This window comes from Mytilus edulis, chromosome 2 (assembly GCF_963676685.1).
Source record: "Mytilus edulis chromosome 2, xbMytEdul2.2, whole genome shotgun sequence".
NCBI lineage: Eukaryota > Metazoa > Mollusca > Bivalvia > Mytilida > Mytilidae > Mytilus > Mytilus edulis.
In genome coordinates, this window is record NC_092345.1 from 65254665 (window position 1) to 65271505 (window position 16841).

Genomic DNA, 16841 nt, shown 5'->3' on the forward strand with positions numbered 1-16841 from the left:
TAGGAGAGAGAGTGTGTGAGATAGGAGAGTGAGATAGTGTGAAATAGGAGATCGTGAGACAGGAAAGTAGGAGAGTGTGAGATAGGAGAGAGGAGAGTGCATGAGAAAGTGAGAGAGCAGAGAGAAGAGAGTGTGAGAGAGAGGGTGACAGTATGAGAGAGGAGAGTGCATGAGAAAGTGAGAGAGAAGAGAGAAGAGAGTGTGAGAGAGAGGGTGACAGTATGAGAGAGGAGAGTGCATGAGAAAGTGAGAGAGAAGAGAGAAGAGAGTGTGAGAGAGAGGGTGACAGTATGAGAGAGTGTGAAATAGGAGATAGGTGGACAGGAGAGAGTGTGTGTGTGTGAGAGAGAGAGAGAGAGAGAGAGAGAGAGAGAGAGAGAGAGAGAGAGAGAGAGAGAGAGGGGGGGAGAGAGAGGAGAGACTGTATGAGAAGGAGCACGCATAGTGTGTGTGAGTGAGAGGACTGATTAAGTGTGTGTGTGTTTTGGAGAGACTAGATAGAGAGTGTGTGTGTGTGTGAGTATCGAGTGAGTGTAAGAGAGAAGAACGAGAGCATGAAGTGTGTGAGAGGAGTGAGTAAAGAGAGAATATGAGTGGAAGTAAGAAAGTGATAAGATGTGGTGGTGTGGGAAAGACAGAGGATATGAGAGAGGGAGAATGAGAATTGTATAAATCCTTTTTTTATGAAATAATTAATTCACACTTGTATCTCTATAAAAAAAAAACAAGAAATGAGAAACACTTATGAACCACACTTTCAAACAACACCCACTGAACAACAGGCGCCTGACGTCATAAACTGAAATGATCTGAAATGATCAATAACTCCATAAATTGAAATTATTGTTTTAAAAGCTTCCTTATAAGCCGAAATCACTAGTGAAGGAAAAAGGGACAGGAAAGGCAAGCTCTGGAACATCTTTAGAATCACTAAATGCTCCTTCAGGGTTGTATACTACCAGGTACCGCTAGTACTATGTACAATATGTAAAGCAGTCTACATTATATATGATCGGGGACAAATAAGAGTAGTTGAGAAACAAGTCTTCCATTGAATTATTTATGGCTGAAGTTTTGAAAACCTTTATGACTATAAGTTAACTTTTATTGGTTGAAAACAATAAAACAACAAGTGTAAAAAAAAAACCAATTTAACATAAAAGTAAATAATAACATAACAGTAAATTATTAATTCACACAACAATCAATGTAAACTTGTCACAGGAATACAAGAGTAAATTTTGGAGCTGTGAAAAAAATTCAGGATAAAGTCCTGCAACTCGTGAACAAATTATTAAAAAATGAAAAATATAAAAGGAATTGTTTGTTTCAAATTGTACATGTATGTATGAATGATGTTTTAATTTTAAACATGATTAAAGTTTTATTTTGCCACTTTATTTCCCTAACTTTTTTCCGGATGACTGAAGTACTGTAGCAATTGCATAAATATGTGCCCTCCTGATGTAGATCAATGTTTATTAAATGTCCTAAGAGGCTGATTTCTATTCCAAGCAGTTGTATGGACTGATGCCTGGCCTTGATGTAACTGTCTTCTTGTGGTTTCCATCTCTCTTTTGGTCCTAAGTATCATTGTGCTGAAATTTTATTAAATAATACATTGTACTTATTTGACATTTCAACTATACACACATACTTATAATTTTTGTCAGAGTAGGGCTACTTTGTTTCTAAATTGGAGGTAGTGAATATGTGGTCTGACACCTAAAGAGATATAAAAGATTATCAGAAGTCTATTGGTTTTTCTTTATTCCCCTTCCTTGGTCAATTTGTAGTTAAAAACAATTCCTATTTGAGCATTATGTAACTTATAAATGCAGAAGTCACAGCTAAATTTAAACTGACTATACAATGTATAACTTTAGTAGAAATGCTTGAAATACTGGCAATACAGACTACAGGTACACACACTTTCAATATCAAGATCAATTTTGGTTGATGTTTCCTATGTTTGTCCTACTGCTTTAAAGACTCTCCATAATTTTTACAATGAGTTTAGTACAAAATCAAGGGTATTGAAGTGTTAAAGAATATTGACCCCCTCTTTTTTCATCAGGTGTCAGTAATTATCTATGAATTGACCTATAATGCAGTTTTGTCACAAGTAGGGCCACTTTTACATAGGTTCTAAATTGGAGGGGGATGAATTGGTGGTCTGACACCTTAAGTCTGAATAAAACAATCATCTACATGTATACTTACTTCAGCTGAGATAGTTCCCTGATAAGACCTTGGACAACAGTTGTACCATCATGAAGGAAAGGTTTCCTGAAACATAATGTTTTAGCTATTTTAATATCAGATCACCTATTTTTCTAAACAGAATATATAGTATGCATAATTTCCTTACCTCACTAGTAAGTCACACAAAATGTTGATACATTTCAACAATACTAAGCATTGATAATCGCTTCTTGAGGATTTCTTGTAATTTGGATGGTCATATGAATACTAGTACATGTATTATCAATATTTTTTTAGAACTTGAGTAAAATCAATGAACATGAATTTGACAGCTTATGCCTTGTACTTCATTTTCGCTAGCCAAGGGTTTCGATCGAGTCCCCTGCTCTCAACCCATTGGCGGATAAAATTTTAGAATTTTGGATCCACAAGTCAACAATTTACATTGGTTGCAGTTGTAACTAGCTGCATGAAATGAAAAATCACCTTTAAGATGATCATGTGTAGATTGTCCCTCTTCATAAGAGTGAATATCCTTAAATTAGGATACTTTTACTCTCTTTTGAGTTTTGAGCAAAAATTAAAGAAAATAAAGTGAAACTAAACATATAAAATGATCAGCAATACAAGATCAACAAAAATGAAATTTTATGTAATGAATTCTATTCTTGTCTAAAACGTTGAAGAGTCCATTGGTGATTATGCACATAGACCTAGGTGAGCGTCACAGGTTCTTTAGAGCCTCTAGTTTTTTCATGTGAGGTGAAATATATATGCATTTTCCTGGCAATAAATTAACTTTGTGTTGAAATCATCAGAATATGAAAAATTTGTAAGCGTTCCACAAACCCAGTGTTGCCTACTTTTGCTGTTAGTCACAGCCTCAACAAAAATGGGGAAAAAATATTAAAAATTTTCCTCTAGATACTATCTTTTGATTGTAAGAAGCTTCATGCTAACTTTGGTAAAAATCCAGGATGATTTATGAATACAATAAATGTTTTAAAAACTTTTAACTGCAGACTGTATGTAATGTTAAGTGGAAGAAAAACTAAGTCCATTTCAAGGCCGTAACTAGGCATCTTATTTTAGTGAGGCAAATAATTGAGTCTGCTGCCAAAACATAGAACAAACATCTATTCAGTAGAGTTTGCCAAATTTTTCTATGGCCGGTTCAGTCAAATCGTTTCAGAATCATAATTTAGTCTGCTGATATCCTTATCGAGATGAACATGGAGCATGGCAAGACCGCACAATCTCTTGCTACTCATGCATGCTATTTTCCAAGTTTTCAGTCGCTTCAGGGCCGTCTGTGTTTCTAAAGGTAGCACTTTATCATCAACACAATGATCAATGTCTTCTTCCAATTCCTTCTCCATCAGCAATTCGTTAGCAGCATCGGTAGTAACACTTTTGTTTGCAAAAGAGAATTAAGCTTTCCTGTAAGCACCATCATACAGTCGCTGTTACAAAATTTCAAACTCTCTTTTATGCTGACAAAGAGTAGACACACTAGGGATAGAATGAGATAAAATACATGTAATATGATCCTATCTATAGAGTAAGTATACATGATATGGGTACAGGGGAATTGAAATGGAGTTTTTGACGTTTACATGTAGGTCCGTAATTTCAAATTATTTTTGGAAATAGTTGGTGGTATTTAAGTTCCAGAATCTATAAATTTTATCCGATCCCGAAACCCCGAATATAAAGAAACGAAATTCCGTAGTCCCGAATAATTAATTTAAAGACAAAATCCTGTGTTAAAGTTTCTACCATTCCTCAATAATATCAAATTGAATATGGGATATTCTTTCAATTTTTAAAGTTAAAGAAACATGGATAAAAACTAATCCATGCATGTTTCATATTATTTATATTTTATTTATCTGTAAAGAGAAAGATTAAAGTTCGCAGAAAGGACTGCCCCTTCCGAAGACCAGTACTTGATTTGCCAGTCTACTTATCGTTTTTGGATTGTTCTAATGAAGTTATATGCAATACTCAGACTCTATTCACAAAAAAAAAATAGATTACTAGAAATATTCTTTCTTTACCTTCAGTGTCGCGTTTCCCTTTTCTGAAAGAGCCTGTTTTTAACTAGAGATCCATGATGATTATCGTTACTAGGTTATATCAGGAAGAATAGTTTAAAAGGAATGATGACAAGTTATAGAAATTAAGGTTGAGACAGAAAAACAAACGACTATTGTATTTATATATATGTATGAAAAAAATAATCAGTGTCGAAATTTTAGTGAGGCAATTGCCTCACTTGCCTCAAGGGTAGTTACGGCCTTGCATTTATAAGTAATATACAGAAAAGCAGGAAATACATTTCTAAAACATTTCCTTCTAGATACTAGCTTTTGATCATAACCAAGCTTCTGTCCAATTTTTGTAAAAATCCAGGATAGTTGACTTTAATCACAGAGTGAATGTAATATAAACTGGCAGAATAACTAAGTTCATTTATGAGTAAAATACAGATAAACAGGATTTCTTTTTACAAACTTTACTTCTGGATACAATCTTAGTATCATAAACAAGTTTCTGTCTAAGATTGGTAGGAACCTAGAATAGTTTAAGAAAGTTATTAATATTTCAAAAACCTTTACCACAGAGTGAATATTTGTGGATGTAGACAAATACGATGACAACAGAATGTAGGGTAGCTATGTCTCTCTTTTGCGATTTAAAATCTCAGGCTGGACAAAAATGCTTTGAAATTTTTGTTTAACAACATAAACAAATATTTGAGTGACAATTTTTCTTTCTTTTGGTGCAAAGTTGATTAAAATCCAACAAGAAATAACCCTATTTTCGAATAAAATGTGGTTTTACATGAACTTTGTACTGAAGACTTGGTGAAGATATAAAGCAAAGCAACATATGATACACAATTGTTAAAAACCTAATATGTAATTTTGTGCATTCTTTAGCTATAACTATCCAACCCTGATTTGTTACCTTTCTATCTTGTCTGGTAATGTGAAATCTTCAACCCAGTCTATAGTACACAACTGTGAATCTGTCATTTCTTCTGATTCTCTACACTTATCTGATACATAAACGTGTATATATTATACCATGCACAAAGAATAATAAAATGACAGAATTATTTGTTCACCCTTTTTAAAAGAAATATAATTCAGTATCTTCTGGTACCTTACCCTTCATGATTTCATTCCAAATTTTAGTTTTTATAACTCAACATTACTATTTATATACATGTATATATAGTAACTTATTACCTCATGTAAAACTTATGAATTCTGAAATACTAAGATGTAAACAAAACTATGGAAAATTATATAAAAACAATAAATAGGTCAGAGTTTGAAGACAGAAATTTCATGAAAATTAGTGAGGAAATGAGATACAATATAAAAGTAAGAAGATGTGGTACGATCGCCAATGAGACAAGTCTCCACAGACCAAATGACACAATGTATTTTTTTAACTTTTATAACAATAATAAGGAAAATATTGAAGAGGACAAACCTTTTATATATAAAAAAAGATGTTTTCCACATTTATACACATATTTGTCAATTCAGGTGGGATATGAACCATTTTGAGGGGGCAGGGGCCAAACCTTCATTGCATTGGAAAGGTCATTGCTATGGTAAGCAAGAATAGTAGTTATTTTTTGTGGTTGACATTTAAAAAATGAATGTTTTGACCTTGAGGTTACAGGTCAAATATCAAGATTAGAAGTAGTCTTCCATGTTATGAAACACTATATCTGAAATGCTGCATTTTTGGCAAAATAGATCTAAGGGGTCATCCATAAATTTGTATACAATTTTCCAAAGTGTACAAAACGTACAATTGGGGGAGGGGATTAAAAAATCAACATTTTTACTGTAGGCTTTTTTTTCCATCAAATTAAACAGTCAGATATGTTTCAGTTTCTTTTCAATGCAAGTTTCTAATTAAACTAAACTATAATAGACAGGGTCTTTTTAAAATCTTGAAATCTGAAAATTTTTGAGGGAGGGGGGTTCTGAAAAAGTGTATGTTTTGTACACTTTGGAAAAGGGTTGATAATTATGGATTACCCCTAAGTTCAAGCTCACACAAATATCATAATGACATGTGAAACATCATCTTATGGTAATACACCTTAATGTCAAGTAAAATCAGTCAATGTAAAAGGCCCACGCAAGGATTGATTTTAAACAAGAACAAGAAGAACAGAAGAATTTTTACTGTGGATTCATTTACATTTTTGTGGATAAAGGAAAACTAGCATGTTCATGGATAATCAATTTCCTTGTTTAGGCAAATGCTGCATACATTCCTTTGGAAACTTGAATTTCTTTAACACTAAAGACATGGTTCCACTGTACCCACGAATATCAGTATCCTACGATTATCAATCAATCCACTGTATTTTAAAATGAGTGAATGTGGTATGATTATCAATGAGAAAACTATCCTACAAAGACAAAAAGACAAGAGTTTAAAACATAATGACTGATAGAAAAAGGTTATTAAAGATTCTTTAAAGGAAATGAGGATGAACTGTAAATGAAATAGTAATTACCTAAGGTTTGTGATGTAATTGGAACTTTTTGTAGGTCACACTTTGAACTTTGAAGGACAGCTTCTTTGTCAGACACAGTGATTTCAGTATCATCTGTAATGCTAGGGTTTTCCATTGGTTTCTGATAGAAACAGCTTTCTGATATCTTCCCCTCGTTTGCTGATGTTCTGTCCTCGAATGATGAATTATGTTGCATTTCCAATATGCTCTGATTATTCTTAGAAGTTTGCTGAGCTTCTGGTATATCAGTTCCTGTCATGTCGACAGTTTCATATTTTTGTTTATCTTCAAGCTGTGGAAATACCTGTGTCAGTTCATCCTCTATGGCTTCTATTTCTTCAGGTATGAAAACCTGTGTCCCCTCAAAATGCCCAACTTCATTTTCTGAACTCTGTGAACAAGTTTTACTTTGAGAGTCAACAAATTCTGACCCATTTTCTTTTTCTTCTGTACTGTTTTCCTTCATAGTTACATTTGACAAATCTCCAATTTCATTTTCAACTTCAGATACAGCCATATTTTCACTAATCTCAGCTTTATTCTCAACTTCATTTTGAACCATTTTGAAGTGTTCATCTTTAGACAAGATATTTGCATGATCTGTTGAAACAATTTCAGAGGGATGAACTACCAATTTATTCATAGATGTTGATCTTGTCAATGAAGATATAGGTTTAAAAGATCTGTCATCAAGGTCGTCTGTCATTTTGTCAGGTATCAGTGACATTTCACCAGGAACTTTGTCAGGTATAAGTGACATTTCATCAGGAATTTTGTCAGGTAAAAGTGACATTTCATCAGGAATTTTGTCAGGTAAAAGTGACATTTCATCAGGAATTTTGTCAGGTAAAAGTGACATTTCATCAGGAATTTTGTCAGGTATGAAAGACATTTCATCAGGATGAACTTCTGGTGTATCTGACACTGGACTTCTATTTATGTTTGGTGAATAGGAAATTTCAATGTCAGTTTTCATCATAGCATCACTATTATTGGAAGGTAGAACTAACTGATCTGCACAGTCAGAACTTAGTAAATGTTCACAATTTTTACTATTTATTTCAGTTATCTGATCTAGTTCATTAGCAATGGTATTTGATGTGTCAACAGGTATTCTATCTTCAAATACAACCTTTTCCTTCTTATCTTCCTTCAATTTCTGATCAGCATCTGTCACAGTACATGTTGTATAAACAGATACAATACCTTGACTTTGTGTTGTTTCATCCTGACCATTTTGCCTATATAATAAAAAAGCTGATTTTCAGACTTGTTTCAGATATGAATATCATGGGCATTAGCTGTCAAATTCATGTTGATAAATTTGATTCAGATTCTCAAAATTGATTAATAATATACTAAAACATATATCCAAATTACAATAAGTCTGAAATAAACAGTTAACAATGCATGCACTGATTGCACTCGATAATATATAACAGAATTTGTATTTAGAGGGGTCTAAATACAGTACAAACAATATTTACCAAAAGACCAAAAAAGTGAAAAAGTATATTTTAACATTTGACTAACAGGGTGAACAATGGATGTTCTTAAACCCTGCTGACTGCCATTGGCTATTGCCAAATAAACGGATCACCAGATGTAAAAAAAAATTGATCTTAATTATTAGTTTATAACCAAACAGAAAACATTAAACCTGCAAAAAAGACAGTATACCGCAAACAAAAGCTCAAAAAATTAGTACCGGTACACCATATTCAGATTTCAACAATACTAATGTCGCTTCAGTGATATATATATATAAGGTATAAAATGCATTTTCCCTTGTTAATATCATTTAAATAGTACATACTCTCTTCCAACAGTTGAAGACAGCTTCTGTTTTTTCCCAAAGGCTGGTACTATCTTCCTAATATTAGCATCATTAGGGAGCTGACTGTAATTACAAAGTAATAATCAAATAATGTCATTAGTTGTCTCATTTTACGTGGTTTACATCAACAGGTTAAAACATGGAACTTTAATCATTGTTGAAGACCTTACAAAACCTAGAGATAATATCTTTCATGTTCTTTAGTTGTCGGAGTTACATTGTAAATCAAATTACCAATTTCTAAATTGAGTATATACATACTTGGAAGGATATTAGAAGTAACCTTATAAGACATTGAAATCATATTTCACTCATAAGAAACAGCTAGGTAAACGGTATTCTTGGGGAAGACATAGAGTGCTGTGAAATGCCAAATAATGCCATTAGCCGTTTAATTTAAAGAGATTTACATTTTAATATCTAGTGGCCATTATGGTCAATAAGTTTGCTTGCCTTTCAAATAATGTTGAGTGATGGAATATTTTTTTTATTTATCTGCTCCTTGACAAAATTTGTTGTGGTAATAATTTAGACTGGGAAGCAACAACAACTGAAGAAATATGTAACAACTTGAAAGATAAAATTGTGTCAAAATTAGGTCCACAAACTTATTCTCAGGAGCTGCTTCTTTAATATAGTTATCCTGGATCCACATCTGCTGTTTGCTAGGGACCAGCAATTTAGACTAACTTAGTAAGTAAAATTTAAATTACAATCTGAAACATCCTTTCTATAAACATTTTGTATGTATCAAATTGAGTATATCTGTGGATTCATTATTATTAGTTAGATACCAATTTTTGTGGACTTTGTAGTTTTAGGTGAATCACTAATTAAAATGTTCAACTAAGTACACATTTTCTTTGAAAGCTATTTTCCTAATGATGTAACTTAAGGGCATACGATACAGTTACAGGGAATGTAATGACGTTGCTAACGTAAAATGTTATTTTCGCGACGTCAAACTCTGACATATCGGGAAAAGATGCATTTTTCGACTGATTTTTATCATTCAAACTGATTTAATTTGAAAACGAGTGCATGGACCCCTATTTTTTAAAACAGCAATTTGTTTCATTTTGTAAGGAGATTATGTGACCCAAATTTTATAAAACTGTAAATAGCGCAATTTTTTTAATTTTGATAAACATGCAGCAAAAAATGACGTTTTTTCCTCTATTCATGAACATTTGATAAATATAGAGTTATTTCGGAATAAAAATTGCATAATTTTTAATGATACTTATAAAATACAGAAATTACCGATTATTTAACAAAAACCATTTTGTGTTTATCTTTTAAAACAAAAAACGAAAAAGAAAATACGGACACAAATCTGAATTTTGAGCAAATATACAAAATTTCGAACTCATTTTACTCAAAAAGTAGCACATGAAGGTATATTTTTTATTACATATTTGATTTAATGAGGTAAAAAATAGCCTATATGCAAATTTTCATCAACTTGTAAATACAGGTTCAATACTGTATCGTATGCCCTTAAAGGTTTGGTTGGCCTGCTTGCTTTTTTTGTATTAACCTTTGCTCCAGCATTGTAATTCAGTTTTCTAAGTTTTCTAATTTCAATCAATAGATAGGTGGGGTTTTAGCTTGTTCATTGCTATTGGATGCTTGATCAAACATTTATACAAACAAAGCAAGCAAACCAAGCAAACCTTAAAACTACATGAATTCGCAAAATAGCTCTAAAATTGAATGCAGACTTATACAAAACCATGAAGACATAATTTGCAACACTGCATCAGTGCACCAAAAGGTGATGCTTTCTGACAATGATGAACAAACATGATAATACTTTGACTAACTTTGTTTGGAAGATAAGAAATCTATGGGCATAGTATTCCTTAAAACCTTGGACACAGATAATACCTGGAAGATACTGAAGGGTCATATTCTTCCTTGTCAAGCTTTGTCTTGTCTGTATCTTTAACAGTCTTTGTTTGAACTAAATTATAAAAAAAATCAAAAATCAAGCTGTGATGTTCATAAAAAAATGACAACACTAAGGCAATGCTTGGCAAAAACATTACATCTCCATGGAAACTTAAGTTTATTCAGATTGTTAACAATTATTGCAAACAAAATCAACTATGCAAAAAATATTCAATCTAATTAAAATCAAATCTCCGCACTCACTCATTTTTTATGCTTGGTCGCAGCAACCAAGCATAAAAAATGAGCGAGTGCAGAGATTTAATTTTAATTAGATTGAGAAAATATTCAGTACAAAATGTACAGCAAAGTAAGCTACCACATGACCATCAAATTACAATATTCTTATTATAGTCCAAAGTATGCACCAGTTGCACCGAAATATTTTTTTTTTTAACATATATGTATATACAGCCATGCCATGAATATTAGGTGTTATAGATTATGTTCTTAATTTATAGTATATTAATGCTTTCTTTCAATTACATTAATAAAAAATTGTTTTAGTAATTACCATTCATGCATGTAGATATTGTCTCTGAAACTACCTGAATTAAATACTTATAGTGACCTCCTGTCATGTTTTTTTTATTACTCTTAGTATTAAATATGAATATTTTAGAAAGTTATATTGTTATATAACAAAAGTGCAAAAGCTTGAATTACCTACCTGCTTTACCATAATAACTGTCACAGAATTGCATTGAAAGTCAATAAGATAAGGGTTTTACTACAAGTATCACATATAATCCATGTAAATGAGGTCATGGTCAGATAAACCTTGCCAGACAGATATGAATGTACTTTAAATTCAATCCATGCCCCACTCGCACTATCATTTTCCATGTTCAGTGGACTGTGAAATTGGGGTCAAAACTTTAATTTGGAATTGAAATTAGAAAGATCATATCATAGGGAACATGTGTACTAAGAACGGACAAACGGACGGACGAACGGACCCACAGACCAGAAAACATAATGCCCCTCTACTATCGTAGGTGGGGCATAAGACCAGAAAACATAATGCCCCTCTACTATCGTAGGTGGGGCATAAAAACAAACCCAATATTAAAAGGAGTGTTAGCCATGCATGCTAAGGAGGTTTAGTTACTGTTGTTTCATTTATTTTTGTGGGTATCAATTTTCGTGGATTGAGGAAAACTTGCATTTCGTGGATATTTGATTTCGTGGTTTTGCTGATTTTTCTGTGCACATATAGAAAATTTGTAATTCATTGAACATTTGAATTTTGCGGTTTACCTGTACCAACGAAACCCACAAAAATTGGTATCCAACGAATAATAATAAATCCACAGTACCTCATACTGAAATATCAGTGAAAGTTTAATACTTGAAACCTTCTTGAACCTTAGTCATGCATGCATGGGTAACCCACTAAAGTTGGGTTTATTGTTTTAATCATAAATTTTTATCAATTTTCAAGAATTCAAAACTGAGTGATATTGGATAAAACTGTAAGTTACCTAATATTTCATATTTATCTTTTCTAAAAGGCTAGTCATCATGGCTTAAATATAAATTATTCTCACCTTTTCTCTTCCTTTCTTTTTTCATATTTTTCTTTTCTGTATTCTAAGCTGCAAAAGTTTTAAGAAAATGGGTCAGACTCAAATGTTGCAATATAAACAAGGAAATGACACTAGCATTTGTTTTTATGTATTTTAGGGTGCATCTATATGTTAACTTGTGAGGAAAGGTGATATAAAATTTATATAATTTTGTACACCTCAGGAGAACTTAAGAATATATTTTCAAAAACAGGGAAAAATAACAAAAAAAACAAGAGGCTCTCAAGAGCCTGGAGCCTGAATCGCTCACCTATATAGTTTCATATTTAAACATGACATCAAAGTTTTATTTTGCTTTAAAGTTTTAAATGTATAAGTAGTAAGTGTAGACACAAAACAGTGTGGATAGTATCAAGCATTCTGAGAGTATTATCCAAATTATGAAGAAAAAAAAGAAAAGAAATAAAGAATTTCAGGTTCAGTTATTTGTAATCTTATTTTGCTTAACTTTTTTACTTCAACCAAAATCAGCACAAAACTGCATTTCACTCATATGTTCTATTTAAGCCACAGTGGCCATGTTTCTTGATGTACAAGAAAACAAGCATTCTATAGTCCCCTACGAAAATTTGAACTTGATCTACAACTTGTCATGTTGTGAACTACATAAAATAGCAAACAAACAATTTACTAAAGAAAAGGAAAAAAAATCCAAAATGTTAAATATCTAATAGTTTACAGTTTTACAAATCTTTTAAAAAATATTTATTCCTTTGGACCAGAAATCTAGAAATTATTAAGTATTTCATCAAAAATTTAATTCTAGGGAAAGGGCTTTAACTGATCAAAGAGAAAAGCTAAAATCATGAAAATCAAACTTTACCTGTAACTTGACATGAAACACAATACACCAAATATCAAATCAATATCTTCAAGCATGAAGAAAAAAGTCTGGAAAACTTATTTGCTGGACTGACGGATGGCCAGACGGACAAAGTGCATATCTAAAGTCCCCTTCGACTTTGTCGGTAGGGGACACATAAAACATACTTTCCTAAGGTTTCAATAGTTTTAGGGAATATTTTTGAAAAGTAACAATTACAAACATGATGAACAAATTATGTAAAGTTACCTTTAATGGTTATTATTACACTTCTCAAGGGGTCAATTGACAATTTTGATTCATTAACTTATTTGTAAATGTTTTAGATCTTTACTGACCATTTTTTATGTTTACAGTTTATCTCTATCTATAATAGTATTGAAAATAATAACCAAAACTGCAAAATTTCCTTTAAATTAGCAATCCAGGGCCAGGGGCAATAGCCTAAAAATCAGTTATCCAATTTGGCTGGAATTTGGCTGGAATTTTTGTCATTTTAAACTAGAGGCTCCAAGGAGCCTGTGTCTCTCCTGATATTTTTGGTTGGAAGGCAGGGTCATCCAAAACATTTAAAAAACTAGATACCCTAATGCTGATTGTGGCCAAGTTTGGTTAAATTTGTCACAGTTGTTTCAGGAGATGACTTTTGTTACAGTTTAAAAAAAATTGCAAAAATTGTTAATTTTGACTTTAAAGGGCAAGAACTCCTTATGGGGTCAACTGCCCATCATTGGTCATATTGACTTATTTGTAGATCTTACGTTGCTGACCATTATTGCTGTATACAGTTTATCTCTATCTATAACAATATTTAAAATAATAACTCAAAACTGTAAAATTTCCTAAAAATTACTAATTCAGAATAAATTCAGGGGCAGCAACCCAACAACGGCTTGTCTGAATTATCTTAAAGTTTCAGGACAGACAGATATTAACCTGATGAACAGTTATAAATACCATAGTCAAATTTGCTCTAAATGCTTTAGTTTCAGATCTATATAAGCCAAAAACTGCATTTTACCCCCACATACTATTTTAAGGTTTATGACCCCTTCTGTAGCCATTTTTGTACGAACTTTTCAAACTTCAATTGAATCAAAACTACAGATATAATGAATAATAGAGATAGGCCATTTTGAACATATACCAAGGGGAAACTTTATGCAAAGCATTATTATTTACTGTTTCGTTACATTTAATAGATAAAGAGTACTGTTAAGAATTGCACATGAGGTGTTCCCGCTACCGCTCTCCATGTACACGACGTCACCGTTGTTGTGACGTTAGCTTTTCAGAGTTCAATACAAGTATCATTGCAAGTAGACGTTCTTATTTCTAAGCCTTAATTTGTGTCCGATACAACCACTCTACGATAAGTACTTTGTGGCAAATAAACCAAGATTTTTATAGAAAATCCACAGCCTTTATACATAAATTTAAGTTATAAAATTTTAAACATGATGGATTACTCACCTGTTTTTCTATGATGTGCTTGTGTTTATTTTTTACAAAAAGTCCATAATAACCTTTAAATTCCAAAAAACCTCGTGCTGAGTCACTAAAGTCGAGCGCACCCTAGAAGGTGTACTTGAATTTGCCACAAAATACCATTTTGCTATTAAGGTTTATGTACCCTTCTGTAGCCATTTTTGTGAATTTTTCAAACCTCAATTGTATCAAAACTAAAGATATAATAAATAATAGAGATAGGCCATTTAGTACATGTTCCAAGAGGAAACTTGATGCAAAGCATTATTTTTTACTGTTTCATTGCATTTGATAGAAAAAGAGGACTTTGTGGCAAATAAATCAAGATTTTTATAGAAAATCCACAGCCTTTAATACAGAGATTTTTGTTATAAAATTTGAAACATAAATGACTCACTTGATTTTCTATGATGTGCTAGTGTTTATTTTTTACAAAAAGTTCTAAGTAACCTGTAAATTCCAAAACACCTCGTGCTGAGTCACTAAAGTCGAGCGCACCCTAAAAGGTGTACTTGATTTTGGCCATATTTATACTTGTCTTAACCAATAACTACATTTATAAACTTGTTTTAAGGAAATCAATGCTAGCACTGCATGCAATAATCCTATATCTATCAGTCATCAAGTTGCCAAATATGAGAGTACAAGGATAAAGGCTGTGGATTTTCTATAAAAATCTTGATTTATTTGCCACAAAGTCCTCTTTTTCTATTAAATGCAATGGAACAGTAAAAAATACTGCTTTGCATCAAGTTTCCCCATGGAATATGTACAAAATGGCCTATCTCTATTATTCATAATATCTGTAGTTTTGATACAATTGAAGTTTGAAAAGTTCTTACAAAAATGGCTACAGAAGGGTACATAAACCTTAAATGCAATGAAACAATAAAAAATAAAGTTTGGCAGGACGTTTCCCCTTGGTATATGTACAAAATGGCCTATCTCTACTATTCATTGTCTTTGCTGTTTTGATACTATTGCAGTTTAAAAATTTCGTAATTCGCATAGCTACAGAAGGAGTCATTAACCTTCAGCAATGTCGGCCATCTTGATAGGTGGGCAGGGTCATGGAACACAATTTTATACCCCAATTATGGCCCAATAATGAATGTGGCAATTGTATACAAATTCTTGAAAATACTATATATAAGATAATATAAAATGCCTAAGTTTTTGAGGTATGAGCCAAAAACTGCATTTAACCCATCGTTCTATGTTTATCCATGGCGATCATGTTTTTTTACGGAACAGTAAATAAAACACAAACTTTATACTAGATACCACAAGAATCATTCAGCTTAACTTTGGTTCAATAAGTTTCAGAAGATAGGAGGTAGATCTTTGAAATAGTTTATACCGGAAACTTGTAAACTAGTAATCGGAACGTACCCGTAGGCTTGGTCGAAACTCCGGATTTGAAATAAAATCGTTTGCATAGACAGTCAGTTAAACTGATATTTTTGAATTTTTAGACTCAAAAGCCTTTAAGGTCCATATAGGACTATCACATATATGACCAGCAACGTATATACACATGACACACACATTCTAACAGAATACAAGAGGGGCGAAAGATGACGTAAAAGGACATCCCATAGGCGGATTCAGGGGCCCCCCCCCCTTTCGTGGGAAAAATTTGGTTGATTATATAGGGAATCATTGAAGCATGACTGGAGCGGGCCCCCTTAGGTCATTCAGCGCCCCCCCCCCCCCCCTTCCTTAGGAAAAGTTCTGGATCCGCCACTGCATCCAAACTGCTCATAAGTTGGACATAAACTAACAACGCCCTCAGAGACAACGACAACTGAGGGCTAGAAAGAACAAGCATACAAAATACTTCCCGGTTCCTGTTATAAAATGGTGGGAATTTTGCTCCGTCGAAAATTATAGTTATAATCAACAATAGACAGATTCAGAAATATCTGAAATCAGTGTAAAGTGACTTAGTAAACACACACCATCCATATAATCGAAACAGAGTATAAAAAATCATGAGTAATGTACAAAACAAAGATCAAATTGAAAATGACCTCCAGGCATCTCAGCCCTGGGTAAACAAAGGTAGACCCAAATCAGTATCTCGGACAGAAAATGAAGGTTGGAATTGCCAACTATGCAATGTTCTATACCAAAAGAAAACAGATACAGTCATAGAATGTGATTATTGTAGAAAACATAACTGCATATCCTGCCTAAGTATGCCTGCTACCTTGTACAATCACTTATCCAACAGAGCCGACATAAAATGGTTCTGTGCCCTCTGTAATGAAACAGTAGAGAAAAATCTCCGCCATGATCGAGAAATAGAAGAAAAGTGCAGACTTTTTATGGAGAAATTTTAGCAACGAGTAGTTACACTAGGAACAAAAGTAGAACAAATGGCAACAG

At 32.7% G+C, this 16841-nt stretch overlaps 1 protein-coding gene across 2 annotated transcripts; it reads right to left on the bottom strand.

Annotated features, from left to right (window-relative positions):
• Nucleotides 1-1083: 1083 nt before the first annotated feature.
• LOC139512672 (uncharacterized) lies at nt 1084-15844 on the bottom strand. Of its 2 annotated transcripts, XM_071300463.1 has the most exons (8): nt 15735-15844; nt 12101-12148; nt 10488-10563; nt 8577-8660; nt 6761-8001; nt 5179-5269; nt 2224-2289; nt 1084-1598 (listed from the first exon to the last, which is right to left on the bottom strand). In XM_071300463.1, exons 2-8 carry the CDS (start codon nt 12123-12125, stop codon nt 1472-1474), a joined length of 1710 nt encoding a protein of 569 aa, XP_071156564.1. In that variant the 5' UTR covers nt 12126-12148; nt 15735-15844; the 3' UTR covers nt 1084-1471. The 2 variants fall into 2 exon arrangements, with proteins under 2 accessions (XP_071156564.1, XP_071156563.1); XM_071300462.1 differs by lacking the exon at nt 15735-15844 and having other exon boundaries at nt 12101-12195.
• Between the last annotated feature and the right edge of the window lie 997 nt (nt 15845-16841).

Excerpts from the sequence above, each read along its gene's own strand:
- LOC139512672 (XM_071300463.1), bottom strand. The coding sequence starts at position 12,125 with ATGAAAAAAGAAAGGAAGAGAAAAG. Across the intron at positions 10,564-12,100 it reads AAAAGAAAGGAAGAGAAAAG|TTCAAACAAAGACTGTTAAA; the intron begins GTGAGAATAATT and ends TTTATAATTTAG. Across the intron at positions 5,270-6,760 it reads AATTACATCACAAACCTTAG|ATAAGTGTAGAGAATCAGAA; the intron begins GTAATTACTATT and ends TTTATGTATCAG.